Source organism: Epinephelus lanceolatus, chromosome 22, assembly GCF_041903045.1.
Source record: "Epinephelus lanceolatus isolate andai-2023 chromosome 22, ASM4190304v1, whole genome shotgun sequence".
In the NCBI taxonomy this organism is placed as follows: domain Eukaryota; kingdom Metazoa; phylum Chordata; class Actinopteri; order Perciformes; family Serranidae; genus Epinephelus; species Epinephelus lanceolatus.
Window position 1 is genome coordinate 28530194 of NC_135755.1, and position 27919 is coordinate 28558112.

Consider the following 27919-nt stretch of genomic DNA (forward strand, 5'->3'; position numbering starts at 1 on the left):
TTCAATTACAGCCGAAGAATACGAATAATACTCAAAATGACTCGGTGTCCTTCTACTTCGAGACTTTGCGTTTTTAGTCACCACTTCATTGCGAGAAGTTGTAAACACTGTGGGCGGCCATGTGTTTCAAAGTATCGCGAGAGTTGCGTTGATGACGGAGACACTCTCGAGGATGGCTGATAGTCTCTCTCTCTCTCTCTCTCTCTCTCTCTCTCACTCTCTCTCACACTCTCACTCTCTCTCACACACACACACACACACACACACACACTTTGGACAAAATAAAAATCAATTAAAAATATACTGAGTCAGTCACTGCTAAATGCTATTTATTATTTATTTTGTTCTTCAAACAAACAAAAGCCAAACTATTTACACATCGTTCAGTTGTTCTTTTCCAAAACAGTTTCATTACATGTATGCTGTTATTTCAACAACATTCAAACTTATTAAGCAAAGGAGCTGAGCTGACTGGGATAAAACTCTCATTGTATCTTTTATAACTACAACATTGTTGGAACTACAGTTACCAAAGCTAAAATAAACCAGACAATCAACTTCTTACACTTGAGCGGACAGGCCGTGACATGATCTTTTCAGAGGCTGCAACCAAACAACCGGGGCTTTTTGACAACACAATATGGCAGTTAATCTAACCATAAAAGCACGTGTAGTGCAGTACAATAAACTGCAAACAATTTCCGTTTTACTTTTTAAGACAGACAGATTGACCAACAACTAATGCCACACAGTATCAGCTTTTAAAAATCTCAAAGGTATTTTTTAAGTCATTCACGAATAAGAGACTTGATCGTACACTCATATGATTAAAGTCAATTTCTTTGTTTTGGCAACTGATTACAACATTAAATTTCGTAACCATTTAGTATCAACAGTTATGACATACCTACTGTGGCTACCCAAGTGTACACAGCCTCAGCTTAACAAATGTACAAGTGAATTCAAGTCTAAGCTGAAGGTATTCGATGACGATCAGTTGCCATTTGGATTAAAAACTGCATTTTGTTTAGTTATCAAGGACACAAGAAAACAACTGGCTGACTAAAAGCATTAATCTCTCAAATCCAATTAGATATACAAAATGGAACAAGACACTCCAAATGTTCAGGACATAGAATTTCCTTTCAGACAACACACAACTGACCAGTTAATTCCCTATCTATTCAGTGCCATCAGGGATCGTGAGCAGCACTAAACACTGCACAGACAAAAGCAAGGCAATGTGGGCCAAGCTGTGACCCACCTCAAGGATTAGTGTCAAACCCCACAACTACTACAAATAATGCAAGTTTGCTCTTACAACCACACTCCTAACACAAGCTTGACTTGAAATTTCAAAACTCTAAAAAGCACCTAGTTGCCTCCAATACATGTAAGCCTCCCGGAGTGTTAAAAAAATAACCAAAAAGCCCCAGCTTGTATTGAAATTTGAGGACCTGTCATTCTGGTTCAGTTTCGCCAGGAGCAGTACATCCAACAATAGTTACCACACAGCAACAAATCTGTGTTTTAAGCCAATCCTGTGCATCCCACCCCATCAGCTCAGCTCCAGACAGTACAGACTACAGCCCTTTATTAAGCCTGCACCTTCAGCGATAATCTAAACAGGAAATCTGAACAAATCCACTCTTCATTTTAAGGAAACCAAAAGGGCAACAAAAGCTAACCACCAGCAAAATCAGATTAATCAAAGACTGCTTTCTGCTCTACTCTGTAGCTAAATAGTAACTTCCATGGTGATCAGACATACATGTATCAAATTAATACAGAACAGACAGTCCTGTTGGCCAACGGTAAACAGTCTTGTAGAAAGCTCCTTTCTTTCTTTGACTTTAGAGGACAGTTAAGGAGGTGGTTTCCAACTTAAATTCATCATTTGGACAACAAAAAAAATCAGTTAGCCATTGAGGACTTAACTATACAATTTAAGGCATGTTGAACAGAGAAATAAAGCAAAACCACTATGAGAAAAATCAAAACACAAACTTTTACATTATTTACAGAGCTCAGCGTTTATATTGATGAGCGATGATGCTTGTGTGTGTCTGTATCTGTGTGGTTTGTATTGATGCAGCCCTATCATGTGTGCAGACGATGTAACTGAGTGTGTTGCTTTCGCTGTAGGTGCGCATGTAGTGTCTGCAACTCTTTTGAACTCTAGAATCTATGTGACATGTAGCTACGCGTTTGTGTTTTGTCATGTTTCAAAGTCTTGTTGGTTTTTTTTTTGTACAATTCTTTCAGTTCATCCAGTTCCGCAGCTGCAGGGATTTCTGGTGACTCAGATGTAATCCAGCCACGTCCATCGAAACCCAGTCCAGCTCTCAGTCTCTGACGTCTGGGCAGGAGGGCAGGTCTTCTGTCCCGCTGGTTAGAAGACCTCCACGCAACCACCTGAGAGTCTCAGGCTGAGGTGGGTGATGACATCTGGGCGATTCGTGCCTCTTCGTCCTCTTCCTCGCCGGGGAGCGCCTGATCAAATCCCCAACCTAGCACTTCCAACACAGATGGGATCCATGGTCGATAAACCTGTAACTTCATCTGGTAACTGTCCAACTGATAATGCCAATGGCCTGCCCGGTCCGAGGTCAAGACAGAAAAAAAGTTTCTTAGGGTTTAAGTTCGAGGGACAGGTTTAGGGTTAACTGGTTCATGGGTTGGCTGTAGATTAAATCCTCCTTGCAGAGGGCAGCAAATAAAGCACAGCCAGACTCCTGTGAGGAGACAGAAAGAGCACAAGCCCATCGTCACCAAACTATTCTGTTAGAAACAGGGCCACAAGATTAACCTGAAGTCAATGGATCAAATTAAGTCATTAGTATACAGCGCCAAGAGGAAATTAAGCAAGAATATCTCACCATTGCCAACAATTTCTCCTCCTGCAGTCACTCTTCAGCTCTCAAGGCAGTCATCGGGTTGGGAGATGAAATGGAAGCATCCTTGCCAACAGCTCTTCAAACCCACGTCTGCCTCGTTACTGTGCATGTTGATCAAACACTCTTGGCTGGGCTCTTTGTAGCGACGGCAGCATCCATTTTTGATAAGTAACTATCAGTCAGTCTTGGAGCCACTGTAGCATGTCCAACACCTCAGTCCATGTTTTTTTTTCTCCCCCCCTCCATCCCTGATTATTTCAGGGCTACTGGCAAACTAAGGGAATCTCACAGCGAGTCTATCTCAAACTATATTCAAAAAGATTGGTTTCCTTGAAGAACATTCACTCCATATAATCAACGTCTCATGAATTTTCCTTCATCCGTTTGCAAATTTTTCTTTCTACTCTGAAAGATAATACAAAAATATGGATATATATACACAGGAGGTGGGAGAAGACATGCTTCTCGAGTCTCTTGTTTCAGTTTGGGAATATCTTTTCAGTGACTTTGTCAAAGTCGTAGCAATCCTCCTGTTGTAATTGTGCTCCCATCCCCAAAATGGTACCTCACAGCTTGAATGAACAAAAGTGCATAGGTGAGTTGGTGAGGGCAGGGTGTGAGTGCTTATGAGGGTTGAGGTGAAGACAAGTGTGTACTCATATCGCCCTCTCAGTTCCCTCTAGGGTTCTGCAGCCCTGCACTCCGTTCTCCACAAAACAGAGCCCGTCCTTGATTTTCCCCGCCTCCGCTCCGTGGTTGATCATCGCGTTTCAGGATCCACAACCACACGCAAAGGTCCAGTTAGAGGATCTTGTCCGTGTTCTTGTGATGCCTGCCACTCTTCCTCAAAAAAGTAAAAAATTAAAAAAAAAATAACCAACACCACTCAATGTCCATATGGCAGAAGCGCACTTGCAAACCCCACCCGTCTTATGTGGGAACAAAAAGAAAAATTTAAACAAAAAACAAAAACAAAACTGCACCCACAGATATCCATGTGGTTTGTAAACAACCAAAGCTCCAGTATGGAATAGAAAGAGTCCTTTCTTTTAATTCTTAGTCACTACTTGTACGACCAGGATTGTAGAGGCAGTGTGTTCAACTGTATCCATCCCGAGTTTTTTTTTTTCTTCTCCACTGTGTAAATAAAAAAAAGTTCTTGCTAAACTCTTTGAAGCTTTTTTGTATTTTGTTTCCATTTTTGAAATCTTCTGAGGAAAAAAAAAAATCTGGTATCAGCACGGGTTTCTTGTCATTTTTTTGGAATACATTCAATATTTTCTTAAGAAATAATACACACACTTCACATGGCGATACTGAAACAAAATGAAAAAAAAATTAAGGAAAAAAAAAAATTAAAACACACAACAAAAATAGCAGCCCCAAGTGCTCATTATCTTAGTCCAAATACTTTTTAAACTTTGTATATAATGTATATATTCATATATATTTTTCATTAAAAAAAGAAAAACTCGTCATTATCAAATTGCAACAACGAATAAGTAACACAATATGCTAACATTTCATGCACCGTTCTGTGCACTTGCACATTAAGATGCTGTTTTTTTTTTTTTTTCAGAGTCAGAAACTCGACACCTTTCATTCACAAGTTCGAGAGCTGACAAAAGGCAACGTGATCACACCCCAGGAAAAAACAGACTGGACTAACCTTCCGATGGATCACCCCTAGAATGAACTAGAAATATTTACGATATAAACTTACATACTTTACATACACTGTGCTGAGCACTGACACACATCACACTCGCTCTCAAAAAAGAGTTAATGTCTCAATGGCCACGCACCCTATCCAAGTTCTTAGGCACAAATGTGCATTCATACACATACAAAAAAGCACATGTATTCAAAATGAGTACCTGTAGTCTTAACTCATTTCTATGAACAGTAAATGAACATGCACACTGAAAACACACACACACACACACACACACAAACACACACATACGTTCAAAGTCTCATTCCGATGCACACACAGTAATGTCCCTCATGATTCGCCCTGCCTGCTAGTCCTCACAGGCCTAGAGACAGCTCCCCATTGGGAGAGGCTAAGGGAAATAAACTAGTGGTGGTCATCATGTGATGAGCGCAAAGCTAACATTTACAAATGTATGCATTTCTATTTCGTCTATCTGGGGATGAAGAGCTGGTGAGAGAAAGGATATGTTGTGCAATTGCCCCCTCTCTCTCTCTCATTCATTCAAGTCCCCGTTTGGAGAAGGGACACACACACACTCACACGCACACACTCTCTTAACATGAGAATACAAAATTACCATTTGAACAAAAAAGACAAAAAATGGCCTCTTATGTTTCATACATCTTGGTAAGCAACAAAAGAATGAAAAAAAAAAACATTGTGCAGACTGGTATATTACTGACACAAACCAACCATCGCGCGCTCTCACAGTCATTCACACACATTCACAAAAATATTCACTTCTATAACTAACCCCATTTGTTTGATTTTTTTTTGTTGTTTTTGTCATTTCTTTTTTAGGCAAGTGCAAATCTTCAAGTTTTTTTTTATAATCCATTTTTCAATAGCTTTACTTTTTATATAAACGTAAAAAAAATGCTAAACAAGAGAAATATCAACAGTGTTTGTCTTTCGAGAAAGGATTTGCTCTCTGATAAGGTTTCAACTAAAAGGTCCCCCTGACTTTGAAAACCTAACAGCCCGACCATTCACCCCACCGACCGACTGTTTCACCGCCCCCTTCCAGTTCTGATGCACACAGGTAATGTGTTTGTACACACACTGTATGCCGCACTGATTCCCAACACACACACACACACACACATTCACACACAAAAAAAAAAACAAAACAAAAAAAAAACTATTCAAATCCCATCTCAATAAAGTGCATTAGTTCAGTATAAGGTGCTTAATCTTTTGAGTGCCAGAGGATACCCATCTTCCTTTTAACACCACCCCTCCTCACCCCCCTCTCCCCTGCTCAAGTGATCAACTGGTGCAGCAGGGAGCCCTTTTTTTTCTTGCCAGAGGGAAGGAAAGAGTGGGAGGCGCAGATCCAGGCGCCTCCACCCTGCACCTACCCTCACGCTTGCTCCCTTCCTATCCCCCACCCCCCTGGTTCCCCCAGCAGTGCACATTCGTCATCAGGTTTGTCTGATTAAAAGACAGAAGGCCTCAGGTAGCTATTGCTGCTGCGCTGCGTCACATCAGTAATCCTCCACCATCTCCATCTCATTCAGGCTCAGACACTCGCCCGTGTTGTGGAATGAGTACCCTGCAGGGAGGAGGGGGGGGCGGGGCAAGGAGGGCACAGAGAAGAGACGGAGAGAGCAGAGTAAGATCAGAGGAGGATGGGACGTGGGGGAGTTAGAAGGGCTGGCAAGGGATAAAGATGCAAGCCAGAAATAATTTGATAAGAGGAGCTCTCTGTTTTGGAATGGTTAAGGCTTATTTGTAAATGCATGAAAAAAACAAAAACTCCTCACCAAACCATAAATATAACCTTTACTACTGTTTATAATTAAATGTAGAAAAGGCAGATAGTTGTCAAACCAAGCCTTGGAGCTAGCGCGTATCGCTCTAAATGAGTGTAGTGTGTACTGATTCACTCTTTCAACCAGCACAATCTTCATCAGGCAAACAGGTGTTAGAAACAGCAGGGGTTTATATCAATCTAATCTTGGAGAGCTTGTACAAATCAGTGTGTGGACAACCTTTTACCCTCCACTGTGTTCTATATAAACAGACTAATAAGGCCCAAACTATACAGATTACAATATCCATTTTTGCCTACACCACGTTTGTCTGGCCACCTGTTTACATCTACTTCAAGAGTGCGCCGTATCCCATCCCTGGCTCCACACAGCTCATGGGCACATAAATAAACTTTAGACATAAGCCAACCCTATGAGCACATCCTACTCACCACCTGGAGTGGGTGCAAACAAGTCATCAATAAGATGTGATGCTTTCTGCTGCTGCTTCAGAGAGCTGCGTGTCTTCTTATGTAGTTTCTTAGACTTCATTTGATTCCAGATGATGAATGCACTTTCCATTTTGGCTTGTTTTGTGTATTAAATAACTTAAGTGTTTTGTTTACTCACAACGCTAATCTGCAGTCAAGCTATCTAAAGCTGGCTATGTATAGATTCTCACCATTTACAGACAAATGAAGTCAAAAGGAAGACATATTAAATGGAGGTGGGGGTCACGTACCTAAGATGCTGGGGTCAGAGTGCAGCATCATGGGCTGTTTCTTCTTCATCTTTCCGCCCTGGTTGTCATAGAGACCAGCCTTGCCCATGTGGCTGGCTTGAAACATGGACTGCAGGGTGCTTGGATTCATACCTCGCATTGAGTCCTATAAAACAAAGAAAAGAGAAATGAAGTCAATGATACAAATGCTGGTCTAGATATTCTAAATGGCCACACGAAAAAAAGTGTTTGTAGTTTTTTTTTTTTTTTTTAAATCAGCTGTGACAAAATGACAAGAGTCCATCCTTTCAAGGACAGACTGACTGTCCCCAGAAGTGATGTACAAAATGTGGATTTTTGTTTTGACATTTGAAGTTGCCGACGCAGGTTTGATATTCAGCAACCAGTGTACAAATAAGTTAACATACATTTGAAGAAGCCTTGAAAGTCCCATCAAATCTACACTGCTTACATTAGGGTAATGTCATGGAGGGCTGCTGTAGCAGCAGGAGACACAAAAAGACACAATCACAATGCCTGCTGTTCCCACAAATGGCTAAACTCCATCTGCATACATTACAAATGCATATCTTGACTTACCTGCAGAGGGAAGTTCATGTTCAGTCCAGCCACCTCCTTTGATAACTGGGGTAGATAAAGAGGAGAAGAGGAGGGATTTACACTTCAAAGGCTTCTCTTACAGCTGTTTTAGGCTGTTATTAGTGTCCTGGTGTTATACAACCCTGACTTTCATATAAAACGTCCAAACTCATGCTATTGTCTTCTCTCTTCATTAACAGTCAGTATAACAGAAACCATTTCCCAGATCTGTCACTCAAAATGTTCAGTGTGTGTATTGGGGGAGTTAATGATAACTGTATGCAACAGGTTGTTTTAGACATACGCTGTTTTCATTTTAATAAGACCTTTCTGGCTCAGGCCTACCTGCTGCTGCTGTCTCTGTTGGTTGGCTTTCTGTTTGGCACGTCGCTCCAGAAACTGTTTGGCGAACTCTTTGGCTTCCACTGTGTCCCCTAGGTAGGACCGGATGAAGTCCAGTACTGCATAGGGAGACTCCACCTCCTTCAGGTATGCCACAATAGTGGCAACTTCACAAAAAAAAACCATTCAGTTGAAATGATTAGCAGTGCTGGAAATGTGGGAAAGGTGCAGAGATCAACTTACTCTTAAGTGCATGAAAAATAAAAACACAGTGGATTTAACACGTAGTAAGCAGCCATCGGAATTTAAGGTTAATTTTCCTCAACCTTGACACTGCTAAATAAATAATTTAAAGCCGAGCAGCCTACCATCCAGAGAGGAGGAGGAGTTGTTGGCAGAGGTGTTGAGAGCGTGCAGCATCTGTTCACACCAGGTAGTGAAGCCGTCCTGAGGCTTCATGCCCTGCAGCAGCTTCAGCAGCTTCTCCTCCTCATCAGTCCGCTTACGACGCATCATGTACTGATCACTGCAGAGGACATACAGTTTGATGCATAAATTCAATGCATATTAATTATGTTTGTCAACTACACCACATATAAATTCATACTACAGTGCTATCTGCCTGAGTAGGTGTGAAAAAAGGATCACAGGTAAAGGGGCAGCATTTTTAACAGGCCATCAAATATATCTTTGGCGTGCAGTAATATTCATTTTAGTTTATGTGGTCGCATGTACCTGAGTGAGGGGCTGCTGCGGCTGTTCTTCAAGCCCATGTTGTTGTTGCTGTTGCCACGGAGGCTGGACTGGTTCTTCACAGCCTCGTCCCACATGCCCATGCTGCCTGAAGAGCTTCCACTGCCACCCTTACCCTCCATACCTCCGCCCCACATGCCAACACCATCCACCCACTGCCCTCCCATGGAGGAGCTCCCCATCGACATGCCGGAGTGCTGGAAATGGATCGAGACATCATTATGACAAATGACATGTCATTTTCTTTTTGTATTCCTAATGGTATAGACTGTCTGTATGAAACCTTTGAAACATTTAATTTAAAGCTGCAGAAACTCACGCGGTCTCTCTGCTGCTGGGCTCTCTGCTGCTGCTGCTGCTTCAGGAGCCTCTCTGCCTCCTGCTGCATTTCCAGCAGAGCCAGAGCCGGGGGCTTTCCTGCCTTGGATAGCCCAGAGGAGGGAGTCCCGCTCCAGCCTGAGCTGCCTGCCCCAGGACCCTGCTGCTGGGGGGCCTGCTGCAGCAACTTCATGATCAGTTCCTGCTGCTGGCGACACTACAGGAAGATATGAGGGGTCAATACTTCGGTGGACAGCATCCATAGCCATTGAAAAGCCATCCTCAGCATAATAAACTCAAAGCACAACTGTGCCGAGAATATTTCAGTTATCATGAGCCAAACCTGTAACGTGAAAGGTTAAACATTTCTTGTTACAAAAGAAAAAGCCATTACAATTTTCAAAAATAGATCCTTCCTTCAACTCACCTGCTTGCGTCTAAAGAGCTCCTCCTCCTCCCTCCTCTTCTGCTCCTCCTGTTGCCTCCTTTTCTCCTCCCTCCTCTTACGCTGCTCCTCCTCTTCACGCTTCGCCCTGAGTTCAGCGTCTCGCCTCTCCTGCTGGAGCTGAAGGGAAAACATCGGGAGTCAAATTAAAATAGATCAAAATAAGCAAATAAAAGGTTTCCTGACACAATCCATTTTCATTAAGGTTATTGTGCCTGCTAGCATTGCTACCAATTTTTCTAGTACGCAATAAAAAGTGCATTAAATTGAAAGTTTTCAGCTGTGATGACAATGCGATGCAATAAAACTGATAATATGCACAAGACACGTAACATAAAAAAACAAAGCTAGCAGATGTAGATATGAATTTGCATTCAAAGGCTGAAAACCTCACGACTCAACCCACCTTTTGAAGCTGTTCGAGAGTTGGACCCTGAGTAGAAGGATTCATTGTTATGTCCCAAAGACTGGCTTCACCGCCTGCATGGAAATAAAATCGGGTTATGTTAGCATTATTAAGTACAGCATCCATTCATATGTATTTGCACATGCGCGCACACACACACACACACACACACACACACACACACACACACACACACACACAGGACCGAGTTGCAGTCTAGAATATACCTGACGGCTGTGAAGCTGAGGTATGCATGTCCCACATGGACCCTGTATCTGGCACTGACATCGACCTGTTCATCGAAGGCATCATACCCTGCTCACTGCACCTGGAACGCACAGGCAAAGTCAAACACTGAAGGTAAAGTCCAAAGTCAAAATCTCCTCCCACACAAGCACAAATTAATGTACACTTGTCCAGACATGGAAGATGAAACCTTCGCCTCCCCCGTAGGCCTACCTGTTAATGAGCTGGAATAGCTGCTGCTGTTGGAGCTGCTGATAAATAGCTGCTGCTGCTGCCAGCTCCTGTTGCTTTTTCAGGCGATCCTGGTCCAGGTTTCCCTGAAAAGAAGACAGCAATCAGCAGTCAGTACAATGCATACTCAAACTCAGGATACCAAAACACAGCTGTCCATGTACAGTGGGTTAAAGCTAGGAGAGAACTGTTTGTGGAGCAAAAAACTTCACTAAACTATTGCAAATGGACCATTTAATAATTCTTCATTTAATTTGTGCAGGATTAAAGTAACATGCTATCATAGATGCACAAACATCTGATCAACTGTGCCACATTTATAGGCAATCAGGAACATGGGACAATATCTGTGTTACATTACAACTTAAAATGAAGGCAGGGAACCTGCCCTGTTCTGCTCCACTAATTTGAAGCTTACATGCAACAAGTGTCTTTTACTTGAGGCCACTGCATATGGTTATATTACTGTGGTTTGAATACTGATAACTCTTTCCCACATCCTACAGGAGGGAATCAAGATATTAATACAAATACAATGTCTTAAAAACAAGTGGGGGCAACTTCAGTAACTTTCAAATGTAGTCTCTCATGTTTAACTGAATTTGAATGAATCATTGTTTTTTTACCGTAACCTGTCTATCAATCTTCCCTCTCCTCTGCATCCTCCCCTCCCCATCCTCTACGTTGGCTGAGCTCTGACTCACAGTCCCGGCGGGCCCCCGGTTGGGCTGCGGGCGCTGCGTTGGTGGTGGCTGTCTCACCAGCAGGGGCGGCGGGGAGGGCCCCGGGGCGAACGGCACGCGGCCCCACATCTTGATGACGTCCCCCAGGGGTTGGAAGCCCTCGTCGCAGCCCCGCTTCACCAGCAGGGTCATGGTGAAGTAGCCAGCCTGGAACCACTCGCACATCTCCACTGTGGTGAATGGACCTGGTAGTAGGTCGGAGAAAGACAGAGAGAGAGTAGCGATTATGTAGCTGACGTTGTGTGCCTCATTTCAGCTACTTCACACAACAGCCATATTTATGAATCACTACGCTACGCTTGTATTTATGAGTGTATAAGTATATAAAACGCCGAGGTGTGTGAGTATACCCTGGATCTCTCCCTGCGGGTCCTTGTAGAACCACTTCATGGCAGCCTCATGTGACAGCGGCAGAGCAGCTGCTGTGTTCCTGCTCTCCTGCTGCTGCTGCAGAGCCTGGGTGAAACACTCCTCCTCCAAAGAAGTGTCCTGCAGTGATGCCACCATCTTCTCTGCCTCCTACACACACACACACACACACACACACACACAGATGTAGGCTGTCATTAAACCCCCCACATCAATTTACCTGCTAAGTTCACTTTTGTTAGCTTGCATCTTCTAATTCAGCTTAACCATCAGGTGGATCTGCACAAATTAAGTTGCAATGACTGACGTGGGTACATTGCACAGATTACATATTCATTGTTTATTCAATGTAATGAGTCTAGAATATTCTGAAGCAAAATAATCACTAGTTGATTAAAGTTAAATCTGCTTCCTGTTATAATTATACACCATTTCTGAGACAGCTGCTTGAAATGTGCCTCCTGTTGTTCCTACCTGCTGCAGGTGCTTCATGCCCTCATCGTCCTCTGCGTCTCCTCCAGGTGGAGGGAGGAGAGGAGCAGCAGAGGAAGGGGGTGGGGGAGGCAGACTAGAGGAGGCGGGGGCGCCGGGGCTCAGCTGGGCCTTGGAGCCCCCTGCCGGAGCCATGTCTGACAAAAACAACAAGACGAAACTTTCATGAAACAATGGGCCCTATTTTTAGTATGTCTATTTATGGGATGGTGAGGTTGGATGTGGGGGTAGAGCCACCTACTGGCTCTGAATCTGATAAAGCAGGAACAGCAGAGCGGGTTCAGTAAACAAGATATTAAATGACTGGGGCTAAACATATTGTGTATCAAGCCAAAATAACAACGTGGCTGAATTTCCTCCCACACATTCACTGTCCTGAGACTAAAAGGGCTTAGCTGAATGCAAGAAGCCAAAAGCTCTAAAGTTACAGAGCCATGGCACGACACTTAATGCTTCAAATCAGAGTTTGTAATTCAAGAAAGAAGTATAAATAGCCAAATGTTTGGATAGAGATGCTCTGGAAATTAACTCCTTGCAACAATCATATTTTTCCAGTGTTTCCAAAAAGAATGCAAAGGTTAAAAATACATTTTTAACTTGGGTTAATTTGTGAGAGTCAGCCATTTTAAGCACCAGCTCCTACCCATGTTTAACAAAATCAACTGTTCATACCATTTGTATTTTCTCCACATCATGCAGTCCTGTTTCACACTTTAACGTTTCACAATGCAAAATAACTTGCCTTAATAAATAGTTAAATAATGCTGCTAAATTAATCTATCTTCGTGTTGTTGCACTAAAGTCTGCTTAAACACAAAAAGCCACGGAGCCAGGCGTACCTTCACTAGGCGTGTTGTTGGCCTTAACAGGGTGGCTGTTGCTCAGCTGAGGGTTGTCCACCGCTGGGCCAGCGTTGCTGGGCCGAGGCTCCAGGGATGGAGGGGTGCAGTGTTGGGGAGCTGTAGGTGAGGAGGATGGTGACGCTGGCTTCGTCTCGCCATCCCCCACAGCAGAGCCAGCATCTTTACTCTCTGTGAGGAGAGAACAGAGGAAAGGAAGGGTGACCAACTGGGAAAAACTGTGCAGACAAAGTGCAAAAAACTGGCTGCTATGCACACTGAGAAGGGGCAAAGGGCTCATATACTGTGCTCCATTTCATCCAGTTTTATTGACATTCTAAAATCATTAAATGAAGAAAATATTAAATCTTTCCATACCCTTGTCTTTGTCTCCTTCGGCACTGTTCCCCTCCATGTCAGCAAAGCTCTCCTCTTCCTCCTCCTCCTCTATCCCCTTAAACTCCAACTCCTCCTCCAGGATTGTCTCCTTGCCACCCTTCTGTCAAGAGGAAGACCAGGAGAGGAAGAGGAAATTGAAGAGTGCGACAAATACTCATTTTCATATAAAGACTTTACTGAAATAAGAGCTGGTACTTCATTCAAAGAGCCTGCTACTGTGAAAATGTTAATAATACCAGTGGTTGCAAGTATTTTAAAAGCATACCTTCAAAGGCATAAAAGCTCCAGAGGAGTCAAATGTGCCCATCTCTCCATCCTCCTCATCTGTACACCACTCGGGCAGGCCGTCCCTGTCGTCCTCCAGTCCCTCGCTGCCTGCACGCCGGCGGCCACCACCGTGGCCCTCAGAGTCCCGGAAATCAAAATCAAACTTCCTCCGACGACTCTCACCTGGACCGGTATGGTCCCGCCAGCCTGCTGAGCGAGGACCACCATCTGGCAAAGAAGTGAACCACCATCAGTGAAGATAATGTCACAAGTAGCTGCTCAGAGACAAGGTTTCATAGGAGAAACATATTACCAAGTTACAGCAGTTACCCAGACAATCAGTGATTATGTCTTGGAATCTGTTATATATCACCTGTTCAGAGTTTAAGATGAGTTTTCGGAAAGTCATCTGGTCTCTTAATGTGACTGTTACATCCTCAGAAACTGCTTCAAAGTGCAGCTCTGTTTCAGCTACAATCTGCTTTGCCTTGTTGAAATCACTTCACTGCCACTGGATGTCACTGTATCTAATGTTTGAGGGTAGATCTGCTGCACATTGTCACAACTGAGCTTTGATGGCATGGATTAAGAACTATTTTAATCTTTCACATTGTGTGATTAGACTAATTTGAATGGTTGTGTCAGCCTTTTGAATTCATTCACGCCTCAGAGTATTATTGCTCATATGAAGAACCAAACAGGCCAGGTCTGATGTGGTTTTAAGTTACTGAATACAAATGGCCATGTAACCCACATATGAATCATTTAGTTACCTGTATATTTTGAGAAAAAGTTCTTCTCTAAACATTACAGTAAGGGCAAATCGTTTGGGATTGAGATGTAATAATATGTAATAAACACATAATATAATTAAAGACCCAGTGAAATAAAAAACAAGTTTTCCAAGTTTAAATCCTGTGTACCTGTGTTATTGATCATTTATCTCTTGTTATATGGCAAATATATGGCAAAAAATCTGTATCATATTTTTAACCGCACTTTACTGTTTACTGGTTGTAGTAGCTAACAAAGCAAGGAGAAGATGTGTGTTTGGATAACAGTGGGAAAACCTTTGTTTTCATTTCCGAAACAATGTGGTAGAGGTCTTATTCATTCATCTCTCCCTCTATCTTCCCCTGATCTAATGGTGAGGGTGGTATGTGGGGAGGCAACAGTCCACTCGGCAGCAGACTGTGCTGCATCTTGTATGCAACTCTAAGCCTGCCTGTTTTTATGCAGCCCAATCAATTGCCAAGGATTTGATTCAAATCCCTCTTGTAACTTAACACCACTCAAATATTTAGCTTCACTAGGAAATACGTCACAGTACAGAAGCTAAGGACGGAATAACTTCGGTTTCACTGGGACTTAAAGTCAGTGAGTAAGCAATAGGTCCAGAACTAAATTGGAACATTTTCAGTCCGTGCTTGCTTTAACAGAGAATTGCACTGAAATGCCAGCAAACTGAGTGTTAAACAACCGTCACCAAACCCAGTCTTAACTGCAGCAGTCCCTCCATACTGGCGAATAAAATCACATCAAAAGGTGTATGGACTGCCCATCGTGTATTTTAAAAAGAAAATTAATAATGAAACCTTTGCTTTTTCTTGGGTATAGCTTTCATTTAAAAAAATGAGTTTGAGGCAGCAGTAAAATCAATAAACAAATGTTTGTATTTATCATACCATCCCTGCGGGGTCCAGCAATTCTCCAGTTGGTGCCAGGCTCCGCCCCCTCCTCCTCCTCCTGCTCCTCCCGGAGGATGCGCCAGTTATCGCTGTCAGCCCTTGTGTGCTCCTTCCTCCCTGGACCCGCGGGACCTCCAGTCTCTTCAAAGCCAGGACGCCCCACCTCCCGCCGCAGCGGTTTCTCAAATCGACGCTCGCCCCTGAGGGAAGGAAGGGAAATTGAGAGGAATCCCTTAAGTGATAAACAGAGGAAAACAAGCCCAAAACATGCAGCCAGTTTTATCTTTAAGAAATATGTCCAGCTCAAACTTGCATCTCATCACCACAGATAGCAATTCACATATTTTAACCAGGCCTGTGAAGAAAAACTACTGAAGAAACACAACAAGCTGATACTTTAGTTCAGCCTAGGCTGATAAGAGAAGGTGTCTGCAAAAGTGAGATAAATCATCCCACAAGGGCGAAATTCTACAAAAATACCAGAGCGGATTATTGAGTTTATTACACTGGATGACAGCTTCTATCAGCAGCGCAGATATACGCCTTTACTATGCCATGGAGCACTATGATTTATTTGACCTTCAGGTAGTGTGTGCTGGGTGTTTTCTTACCGGTCATCCCAGCTCTGGCTGCGGTGTATCTCTCGGACGCTGCGGCCGAAACCCACCTCCGCATCTTCAATACTTCTTTGGTAGAATCCACCTTCACCACGACCTCGTCCTGATCGAATACACACAGAGAATTAAGTGTTTATATTTAATATAATCATCATCTGAATGAGAGAACTTGTGATCAGCCAGTTTTTCTGTTGAATCAGCCAAATATTTTTTGTGTTCTAATTCAACAAGCACTTTTATAATTAAACAAAATGTCTTGCACCGATGTTTGATTAGATCAAACTGCAAAGCCACACATGCCAGCACATGCATGCTAATTACGAAACCCACACAGCATTATTCTTCAAAGTTGTTTCCTTGGCTGTCCTGCACCGGACGGCCAGTGTTTACATTGGCCGTTCACATGCGCAGAGTGCTCTGTGTGCACAAGGTGAGTTCAAGAGCCCAGTGGCTTTATACAGGTGTGGCTGGACAAAAGAGGGACTATTTAGACAGGCCAAGAGGAAGTGTGCTGCATCAAGATGGTGGAAGAAAAGAGGGAAATAAACACTTCAGTGGCTGGCTTGAATAAACTGTTTTACTTTCCCTGGATAACAGCCATTATAGTTTCAGCCAAGGGTTTTGGGCAGCATTACTGTTGGACTCGTGTTAGTTTTAGCACAAGTGGTTGTGGATTTATCATGAGTGCACGTCGGCTGAATCAATGCTGTGCTTTATTTGATGCCGTTTTTTTTTCCTCTTCTAATATGTGTCTGGGAAGGGCTTTCTGCCTTTAGTTTTTACCTCGACCGCCTCGTGTGGCCCCTCGTCCTCGGACCACTCCAGCTGGGGCGGCCCCGCCCACCCCTTTTCCCATGAGCCTCAGCACCGCCACACTGTTCACAGACATGGAGAAGTTCCTCTGCAGAGAGAGAATGGAAAGAGCGAAAGGGAGGAATGTGAGGAATGTGAGCTCACAGCCACATTCGTCAACCGACAGAACGGCTCGCTTTCAAACTGAGGTCGTATCGCGATGAGATATCACATGACAAGCTGAAAGCAGTTCAACATTTGCAGGTATCAGTGCGTTTGTGGACGTGTGTTTGTGGCAGACCTGCTCCTCCTCAGTGAGAGGCACCAGTGCCAGTGGCTGCATGGGCTCATCTTGCAGAATAGCAGCAAACTCCTTATCCTGCATGTCCTCTGGGACCTAAAACAACAACAACAGGCATTTAGGAAGACACAAATAGCCTTCAAAACTATCTTCCAGAAACTTCAAAAAACAACTGACCTACAAACAGGTATTCATTTTTAAGGATGGGAAGGTCAATGGAAGTTTAAAAGCAACATACATGCCGGTGTTTAGACAGTGCTTGATCACTTTTATCAAGATTGCGAAACATTAAAGGGTCTGTATGTGACATTCAATGCATACAGCAGCAAACCACTGTTTGCTATGTAAAGATATTGTGCAGTAATGGTAAGCAGGTCCGGTCAGGCATGCAATAGCACTGCATGTGCATATACTACTAACAAGCACATCACTACCACTCAGCACTGTGTCACATCGTAGTTAGTGCTGATACCAGGGGGGCTTCATCGCAGAATTGTAGCGATGGTCCCCCGATTAACACTGTTAGCTCTGTCAGAGCGGTTGCCATTGCATAGCACCATTTATGGAGTTAACATTGTTAGCTGCTAGCCACTGGCTCAGCCACCTCCATGTTGGGAACCGTGACCAGACAACTCACACTCTGAATGTTGCATTGAGTCGTTGAAGAAACCTTCCAACTAACCTTGTTGTCTTTGATATAAAGTGCTAACATCTCCTCTCGGCCGTAGCGGTACTCGGCCAGCTTGTACTTTGGCATGGCGGGGGAAGGAGGGGGGGACGTCACACTCCCCCCACTGGACAGTGCACGGAGCCTGCGTGAGAAAGAGTACAGGAATCATTAAGAATTAGGATAATGTGTTTTTTACATAAACATTTCTTGTATGAACCTTAAAGAGACCATCAAGACATCTCACTGCTGCATGCAATGTTTGCTGCAACTTCAAAAAATATAAATGTGTATATATTTTTTACAATATCATATAAACCAGGAACCTAAGCTACTGGTCAGGTGTCAGTGTTTCAACAGGAAATAAATCTTTAGAGCCACATGTTCGCAATAACTCTGTCTACTGACTGGAGCTGACATACAATGCAGAAAAATCACTCACAAATAACTTGTGCGGATTCCCTTGTTGGCACATAACACACACAAAAAAATAACTGCTATTGTGTAAATGTGATAGATTTTTTTCCCATCTGAACTGGAGAAAAAAAATATCCAATAGCATCCAGCTTGCAGCAGGGAAAAAATAATTTACTAAATGTTCTGTCACAAGTCAGCCATCCTCCCACGCAGGTCCCCCTGAATACACTTGGCTCAACACAGATGATATATTAGCTTTCCAATCTCAAGATTTCATTTTAAAAAGCTATTACTAGCAGGCCAGATTCCAAGGCCTGCTGTTTAACAATGGCTCCATTCACATGCCTCTACAAAATGTGCCATTGACTCACAGCCCCACATCAAAACCACATGGAGCTCTGAGAGGTGTGGAGGGGGGTGTAGGGTGGAAGAGGTAAAAGAAAAGCATCATGAAAGACCAGTTGGTGGCATGTGGCATATCAAAGAGGGTTAAAAAAAGTGATGCAGCACCTAATATGTATAATAAGAGAGCTGAGCAAACATGCCAGTGGGTGAGACACTGAGAAATATTTTTGCATGTTTGTATCCACTTCACTTGTATTTAGCTTGGAAAAATCCTGCTTCCTTCCCCAACCGTCTAAACACACACTTCAATCTATACATACATAATCCTTTGTGAGAGTCTTATAGAGCAAAGGTCGGCCTAATAACTGTTACATAAATCTCAATACAAGGCAGAATGTTTTCACTTTGAATTCTCCCACAATGACTAACATACACGCCGACTCTGCTGCCAACAAAACCTCAAATGGACTAAATAATTTTTAAACGCTAACAGGCATTAAAAGACTTGTAAACATGCTGGCCAGACAGCTGTATGTGGTGAGCGCATGACCTGGCCGCTATAGCTGTATTAAAAGGGTGCGAGGATAAAAGTGGGCTAGAAGGGCCACTGAGAGGAAAGCAGCTGCAGATGTGTAAAGAGAGAAATATTCTGCAAGGCTGGCACTGCACCAAGAATGCACACAGCAGTCACAGGCTGTTAGAGATTGAGTGCTACCAAAACGAAGACTACACCCCCCATTAATCGTTATACAAGCATCCACTGAGGAGGAGGAAAAATGTCAGGGAGACAGACAGATGGACGGGACACCGCTGTGACAATACCTGCATTTTAATTTCAGGTAAAAGCTGCTTTCCCACAGTCGGTGAATATAAGAGAAAACAGCCTTTAAAAGCTACAACCGAAAACATTAAATTACATATACCAACACACTGAACTGTAGACTATAAGGCTACTGCCATGAGGAAGGAAGGAAGGATGCTTAATTTGTCCATGGGGAGGAAATAAACAAGTACATTTCTCACCCCTCAATAGTGATATTGGTTGGTCTCTTTGTCCAGAGAAACATATGCAACTAACAATTATGCCAATTATTTTCTTAGTTAATGACTATGTTTAAAAAATGTTGCGTCTGATGTTCAGACACCTTATTTGTCCAACCAAAAGTCCAAAACAACAACAAAAAAATTGCTGACTATCACCTGAAACAAAGAAGCCTACAAACCCTCACATTTGAAAAGCTTGACCCAGCAAATATTTGGCATCTTGCCATGAAAAGTCACTCAAACTATTTTGTTCATTAAAACAGTTGCTACTTAATCGTCTGTAAAGTGGCTAATTGATTAATCGATTAATTGTTTCAGTTGCAATCTCTACAAATAGGGCCACTGTTGGCTGGACTGCAGCAAAGCTGGGCCAGCCCTATAAACCAAAAACAGCTAATCGGTTGAGTGACAGAGTTTCCCCATTGCCTGTGGTGCAAACTGTCCTCAATTATGTCCTCATGGGGCTTTTACAGGTTCAACTCGATAGCCCTTTTTAGATAGGAATTGGGCAAATTTGCAGGAAAGCCCAATCAGTCTTTTTTCAGCATTGACAGTATAAAAACAAAATTGGGGAGTGCAGCACCTGCCTACTTTTGTTTATACAGAATGCGCTCTTTTTGGGGCAACAGGGGGAGTGAGCAAGTAACAAAACGTGTAGCTCAGCGTGTGACGTAAACAGTGACGTGGGAGGGAAGCCGCGGCTGGTCAGTCCTTCAGCGATTCTCTCTTAAGTTCCCCGTTCTTCACCGTTTCCGTCATCTGACAGTTAATGGCCTCTTTGTTTGTGAGGGCAAGGAGGGTGCGCAATTCCTTGTCTCCCCAGTTGCTCATCTTTACAGTCTTTCAGGTTTGCGTTTCCCTCTTGCTACTAGCTGCTTGCTAATTCCTGCTATCAGCTGTTTCCTGTTCTTTCTTCCTTCTGTTTCCTCGCACGTGCAGCGTCATCAACAGTTCCTCCCACAAGTCATCAACAGCCCCTCCCATTGCGGAAGGCCGCCTCGGTCTGTCTAAACTAAAAGGGATCTGCCAATATGACTACCCTATGAGGCGGAAAATTGGGCACCTCGGATCAACTCGCCAATCGGGCTATGTGTGTCTAAACGCTCGCAGCTTGCCAGCAAAACGGCCCAACATTTGTGGAAAATCTGGCAGTGTAAAAGGGGCTGATGACTGCAGCTCATTCTAAATCTGCCGCACACTGAGAACTAAATATTCTGCTGGTCATGGGATACTACTACCTAAAGGCTAAACTTTTAAATTCAGCAATGAGGCCACGATTTAGTACCCTGACCACACACGGTCCAGTCATATATACTCAATATATTCCCACGCGCACACACAGTGGACAGCAGCGGAACTTCAGGGCAGAGCCCGCAGCAGAAGGAATCAAACAGACGTTAGGATTTACTATACAGGTGTCGACGACGACAACGTTCATGATCCGTAAGTGCAACAAAAGGGAAAGAGACAGTATGATCAAACACCCGCTGTCCAAGCTCAACTCAAATTTGCAGAAATGTGACGTATTGGGCCACTCTGCCCACAATACCTTGCAGCGTGCTCTTCATTCACACCCAGTTTGTTTTACACAGCCACATAGCTTGTTAGGCTAAAGTGCTGAAAGTGAACTCCTGTTATCCTCCAACGCAAAGGAAATTGTTGAGGAAAAAAGTTCAGAAAGTTTGTATATTATCAGGATACTCTTCAAACTGGCCATATTGTGAAATTATACTATCTACTAACATGGAAAAAATGATTTTGATTACATTTTTTGCCATATTGCCCAGCCCTAGTTTTGCCTACATCATCTACATCTAAAATCTAGTACGACAATCCTGGTCCAATTTGATCCATGACAAGTGGATTGCAGTGAATCCCAGTTTTAATTAATCTGTTGACCTTTCCTTTCACCATCAGACCAAAATGTCAATTTTACACATGAAATAATCTCATCACGAGAGCAAACTGCCATTCAATTTAATTGCCACACTCAAGCAGTCCATTTACCATCTAGGTCTCATGACAGAATGTGAAGACTGAAGTCAAGATTCCTTTAAAACGTGGAAGTCATTAAAATGGTCTCAAAAGCTCCAGTATACACTGAGCGGAGTAAAATCATCAAAGTGATCGTTGCCAACAATCTATCTACTCATCCTGAGAGCAATCACATATTATGTTCAGGAGCTACTTCTCGATGTATTCAATACCACTTTCTCTGAAATACTGTTAAGAAATCAGATCAGTTACCATTCTGGGCCGAAGTTAAGAGTCTCAGCAGTCATATTCCTCACGTCCACACAGAACTGAGTATCTGAGGAGAAAAAAAAATAGTTTCAGTTTTATTTACTGCAGAAAACAAGCTGCTGTCAAGTTGTGAAAAAATGTACAAGGTAAAGAACAAATGTGGCGCACACTGCCTTACCCTGTCCAGATGATCGGAGCAGGCTGGACTGGGCTGGACCAGGCTAGAGCTGGCTGGCTTTAGTTAGGCTTAGGTGACTAGAAGGCTGAGTGGTGCTTAAGCTGTGGTCACAGAGCTCCCCAAACACACAGACACAAAGAGAATAGCTGCCAGTTTCAGGTGCTTGAGGAATACCAGGTTATCAGGTCCTAACTAGATAAGGAAGGGGGTTCGACAACAGTTTGGAGAATGGAAGCTCCTGCTACTCACAGCTGAAAAGGGTTGATAAACATAAAAAAAGAAACAAAAAGAACCTTGGAAATTAACGATGGAACAAAATAAAACACTCTTGCTAGTAATAATGTTTTCTTTTTTTTTCTTTCTTTTTTTTTTTACAGCAGTTCTATCTCACATTAAAGTTAAAAATATGAATTTATTCATCAAAAAAGGTAACGCAGGAACGAAATAACAGCCAAAACAATGAAACAGGCTGCTGGAACAGCTGCCAAGAGCAGACGCGACTCGCACTCCTCTTTTCTTTTCTCTCTCTCTCCCTCCGTGCCTTTTTCTCTCGCTCCGACTGAAAAGTGGATTGACGGAGACCCTCCAGGTAACTCCTTTATTTCCTGTCCTCCTCCCTTTGCACCACTGAAAATAAAGCAGAGTTGGAGAGAAGGGATCAGAGAAATGAAACGATTAAAAGACAGAGGGAAAGAATAATGTTAGAAGTGTACACTTAATAAATTAGCTGTCGGTGAGATGCATTTTCACAGCTTGGCAGTCCGCCTATATTGTGATAGGAAAGGAAGTGTAATTTGATTTTCCGTTGTGTAGCCTTGACACACTATTTTCACAGCGTGCCTTGGACTCACTGAAAGGTACTGGCCTGATTTGATCAATCCGTTACGGCACACTGAGCTGGAGGAAAAACACGGTGGTATTCCTGCACCGGATAAATGAAACTAGCAAACTAATTCTAGTGTAGCGCTCAATCTCGGCCCTATGTTCCTGCTGCTCGCAGGAGATTTTCCATCCAGAAATCTAGGGAGTATATCTCAGTGATGCTGTCAACCAGCTGCCGCTAAAATCATGCAGCTGTTTGGGGGATAATTCCTGAAAATGCCATGGCAACTACACCAATATCCAAGCAACCAAACATCAACAGTTAATGCTCTTATATGGCTTGTGTGTCTCTGTGACATGGGTATAGACCAAGCATTCTTATTATTTAAACTGTTATATTTAATGATACATGAGTAAGCCTCATCACTTTAATAGTGACAGATGTACAACTGAGGATGACAGAAGGAACATAGTTGTCTCGGCTGTTACCATTATTTCTTTTAACACTGTAGGGGTGGGCGATGTGCCATCATATGCAAAAACAGTGACATTATGTCTCCCAAGCGCAATCTAGAATTCACTTTTGTTGTTGTTTAGAGCTCTGATATAATGCTGTGTATTTGTTTTTGTAATCGACTCTAACTTTATGGACAACAGAAAATAGCCTAAACCAATAATTTAACCATAAAACTATCAACTTAAGCATCTTTGTGCTCTGAATCAATTTTTTCTACAGTATCAGGGCCCATCAGTTCTAGTCACTTAAATAACCCACAGATTTTATCAGCTGTACCTAATTATAATCACTTTGAAAGCTGATAAAATAATCCAATGTTTAGGGTTAGATGACATGGCAGTATATATTGTGAGGCCATAGAAAATTGTTTAGAGTTAATGACTTTATCTACTGCTTCTATGGAGGTATCTATCTCTTTAATATCACTGGCTGCATTAAGCCATTGTGCACAATGTTGGAAATTAGCAGGACTCCTTCTGGCTATATTGGACTTGCAGGATTTTTGCATCAATGGGATGATACATCTTGAGTCAGGTATCAATACAAGATTTTAATCAATAACGCCCAACTCCACCATGAGTCTTAGTCACTGGCACACAGTCAAAGCTATGTGGGAGATGTAGAGTTTGAATGCTGACAAAATAATTAGCTTTGTTAATATAACAAAGTCATACATTTGTCATGTATATTACATTTGAAATATGGACAAAAATCCCCTGGAACAGCTTTTCAGAAGAACTGTTGGAAAAGAAACTCTTTACGAAATCCTCGAGAACAGAGGCGAGTAGAGCGACAGGGAAGGATTTCAGTGTATTGTTACTCCTCATTTGGCCCCTCTGCTTACAGTGGGTGAAACTGCACAATGTGAACTTAAATTGATTATCATAATACATGCCATTTCAACTTAACAAAATCAATAACTAGTTAAATTTGTCCAGATATTTTTGTCTTTAAGGATTACATAACTCTCTAACCTACAACTCAGTCAGTAAGTTTACATGCACCGTTAGTGCAAGTTTACAAGTCCGGTTACCGAATTAGCTCGACTAGGCCATTTAATTGGACTACCATCCTTGTTCCAGTATACAAGCATGGGAAGGAAACGATTTATTGACCAAAATATGCCTGACTCCACTATGATAGGTGCCCATATGCCCTTTCAGCTTGCTAGTATTGGTCCTTTTTCCGGTTGACCTATAACATCACAGACCAAACAATCGACAAAGGAGTTAGCTACATTTGGCTAGCAACACACTGGTACCACGGTGGACAACTTTACAACTCATTTCATCAATCCAAACATGCATGGCTCTAGATGTAGATTTTGCCATGTTATTACTGGCTTCTTCTTCTATTGTGCATTTAATGCTTCTGACTTCAGGGTCAAAGCCTGGGGCGGACACTGTGGAGCATGCGCAGGGCACCTCAGCCGCTTTTGTTCCGACCAACTGTACACATGCAGGAATAATTCGATTGCCAATCACATTGTCTGAGTGTGTTGGTTCAACTTTGAGAAATTCAATTTGGTACAATTTCAGTTGGACTAACATGCTAACATGTATTTTAAAAGTCAGGTTTTAGTCAGGTTAACACAATAAATGGATTTTTTCTTAGGTCATGTAAACATACTGAGTCTCACTTCCCTGCAGCTGCATGGTACATGCCGTTAGCACTTCCATGCTAGCTGAGAAACATTTTTCATTTGATTCAGCTTTCTGAGTTTGTTTGATGCTTGTTGGTTAAAACAAGCTAAAACCTGCCAATCACAATAAAAGAAGAGGTATTCAGCTTCTGGTGATAAATGATTACTCAAAAGAAAACTGATTGGGCCAACAGTAAATATGTCATTCTGAATGACTCGTGTAACACAGATGTGTTATAAGCCCTTTTTAGATAGGAATTGTGCGAATTTGCAGGAAAGCCCAATCAGTCTTTTTTCAGCATTGGCAGTATAAAAACAAAATTGGGGAGTGTGGCAAATTGCCACCTGCCTACTTTTGTTTATACAGAATGTGGCTTTTTTGGGGCAATGGGGGGCGTGAGCAAGTAACAAAACGTGTAACTCAGCGTGTGACGTAAACAGTGACATGGGAGGGAAGCCGCGGCTAGTCAGGTGGCGATTCTCTCGTAAATCAGCCTGTTCTTCACCGCTCCCGTCATCTGACGGTTAATGGCCTCTTCGTTTGCGAGGAGAAGGAGGGCGCGCAATTCCTTGTCTCCCCAGTTGCTCATCTTTACAGTGTCTGTGAGGTTTGTGTTTCCCTCTTGCTACTAGCTGTTCGCTAATTCCTGCTATCAGCTGTTTCCTGTTCTTTCTTCCTTCTGTTTCCTCGCACGTTCTGCGTCATCAACAGCTCCTCCCACAAGTCATCAACAGCCCCTCCTGGTGCGGAAGGCCGCCTCGGTCTTAAACTAAAAGGGTTCCGCCAATATGACTAACCTATGAGGGCCTAAATTAGGCGCCTTGGATCAACTCGCTATTCCGCCTCTGTGTGTCTAAACGCTTGCAGCTGGCTGGCAAAACGGCCTGACATTTGCGGAAAATCTGGCAGTGTAAAAGGGGCTATAGCGTCAAGTGTCAATACTGTCACAATGCCAGAATTTTTTTTAGCACTGCTTACACATCCCTGTTTACTTAATTAGAAAGTCCTCTGACATGTTGTAATAATAATAATAATAATAATAATAATAATAATAATAATAATTTTAAAAAAAATGCTTTTGATGCATATGTGATGCTTATTGACATCATGTTATATATGCATTTTATATGTATTTTGTATCGACACTAAATCATTTTGAAATTCAATATGGCGCACTTTTTAATTGTTTTCAATGGAAGTAATTGTGAATGAAGCTGGCAGTCTTTGGTGCCACTCACTGCTAGTGTTGCAGCTCCTGTAACCTATAATGCCTCATTGCAATTGACTTACACTATGTAATTACAGGAAATCCGGTACAACATGATTGTAGTAGCGTACTTTAAGAGTAGACCTTCTGAGTAGCATCAACGATATTAAATCACACAACTGACAGTACTGAAATATACACGTTTAAGGCAACAGACAAATGGAATATTGGATGCTGACAGGTTGAATTTACATCAGACTGCATCGTGGGTATAAATAATTTTTTCATTTTAGGTTTATCTGCTGGAGATGAAGTTGGTCCTGTGTGTATGTCAACCTACAGAAACTTAAGTGACAAAATATAATTCTCATGGTGGTAAACTAGAACAAGGGCCACTGTTACAGACGGGAATGCATTATTTCCATCAGACCCATGGTTTCCAATACTTTTTGATAAACTCCTTTTGGGTACTGATGAGACTGCCTCGATATCTGGGTACTGATGCTGGCTTTCATACTCTAACGTAATGTTTGGTGAGCTGAATGAGCACAGACTTTGCAATTATTTGTCAGTTTAAAAGCAGCAAAACAAGATACACTCGACTTGATCATGATTTCAGAATCATACAAATTGCATTTCATTCAAGAAATAGCCTGATTCAATAACAGGATAAAACACATTTACATAGAACTGCAATAATTCAGAATACATAACTTTAACCTAAACATCTGTCCCCCGCTTGTGAGTATCATGACTCCAAAGTATTTCATAACTTCACTCCGGACTCCAGGCCACAACATTCAGGATTAATATCTTTATTGTCTAGTAATAACTTTGCACTGAGAAAACTGAGGCAAGGTCACGCAGAAATAACGCTGCCTGCAGAACATGACATTTCTTATGCATTTGGGTATTTGCGAATGTTACGCACGTCAGAATGTGGCGGGATTATAATTTTAAACTACGAGAATACCGAGTGTAAAACGAAGCTACAGCTATAGCACTTTATGTATACCAATTTGCAACTTTAGCAAACTGAACAATGCTCAACTGTTTAGTCGTGAAGATGGCTAACATGTTGACAAAATAGCTCGAGTCGACATTAGCTACCGTCAGTGGTCGGGAGCTAACGTTACTTTAGCGTGTAGCGTTCACTGCTCGCCTTTCAAGCCAATTACAGCAAACTGATTTGTGGCTAAAGGAAGATAAAATCAATCGATGCGATAATACTAGCAACTCACACTATCATATTTCAGTTTGTTAACAGAGATGGGTTAGCTAACTTGCTATCTAACCTAGCACAAGGTATGCGTTGATCGTAAAGGCCTTTGCTTGTAGGTTCAAATGACACCAGATATGATGGCGGAGGGGGCGGAGTGTTGGGATCAGACTCCCCGGCCTGCTCCGCCAATGTGCGGACGACCACCTCCACTCCGCTGTCGGTGTTCAGCTAGGGCTAATGCGATGTAAACAACACAAAACACAATGGCAAAAACAACAGCGGTTTTCACCATAAAAGAGCCTAATGCGAAGGCTTTTCTCTCGACAGATAAATCCATACCATTCGGGCTGCAAGAGCCGAGGTTAGCTTGTTAGCTCACGTTAGCCAGCTAGCTAAAAGACAGGCTGCAAAGAGGAACCATGGCTTACCTTCACTGTTTATAGCTACCAGACTGGTTGTCTGCACGGCGTGTCTACAGCCAATATATCGTATGCATTGGTCTCTTTAAACACTGTAAACGTATTCATTCGACAGAATCGTACTTTCAGAAAGTCGTGCTCTGTATTTTATTTATTATTTTTCCCCTCTCCTCCAACGGTCGCTGCTGCGTATCTGTATGTGTCTGCTGGCTCCTCGTCGCTGCTCTTCTTGTTGTTTGTGTTTCGGAAACATGGCC

The 27919-nt window shown here is 42.6% G+C and overlaps 1 protein-coding gene across 3 annotated transcripts; it reads right to left on the minus strand.

Annotated features, from left to right (window-relative positions):
- Positions 1–312: 312 nt before the first annotated feature.
- On the minus strand, positions 313–27919 carry gigyf1a (GRB10 interacting GYF protein 1a). Of its 3 annotated transcripts, none has more exons than XM_033652030.2 (26): positions 27672–27919; positions 21833–22459; positions 21658–21721; positions 17620–17749; positions 16938–17033; positions 16628–16745; positions 15839–15947; positions 15225–15427; positions 13538–13767; positions 13252–13372; positions 12874–13065; positions 12017–12171; positions 11524–11692; positions 11192–11358; positions 10413–10516; positions 10181–10281; positions 9954–10027; positions 9530–9667; positions 9104–9319; positions 8767–8981; positions 8400–8557; positions 8035–8198; positions 7690–7734; positions 7111–7255; positions 2880–6169; positions 313–2735 (listed from the first exon to the last, which is right to left on the minus strand). In XM_033652030.2, exons 3-25 carry the CDS (start codon positions 21690–21692, stop codon positions 6102–6104), a joined length of 3153 nt encoding a protein of 1050 aa, XP_033507921.1. In that variant the 5' UTR covers positions 21693–21721; positions 21833–22459; positions 27672–27919; the 3' UTR covers positions 313–2735; positions 2880–6101. The 3 variants fall into 3 exon arrangements, with proteins under 3 accessions (XP_033507921.1, XP_033507920.1, XP_033507919.1); XM_033652029.2 differs by having other exon boundaries at positions 11135–11358; XM_033652028.2 differs by having other exon boundaries at positions 11057–11358.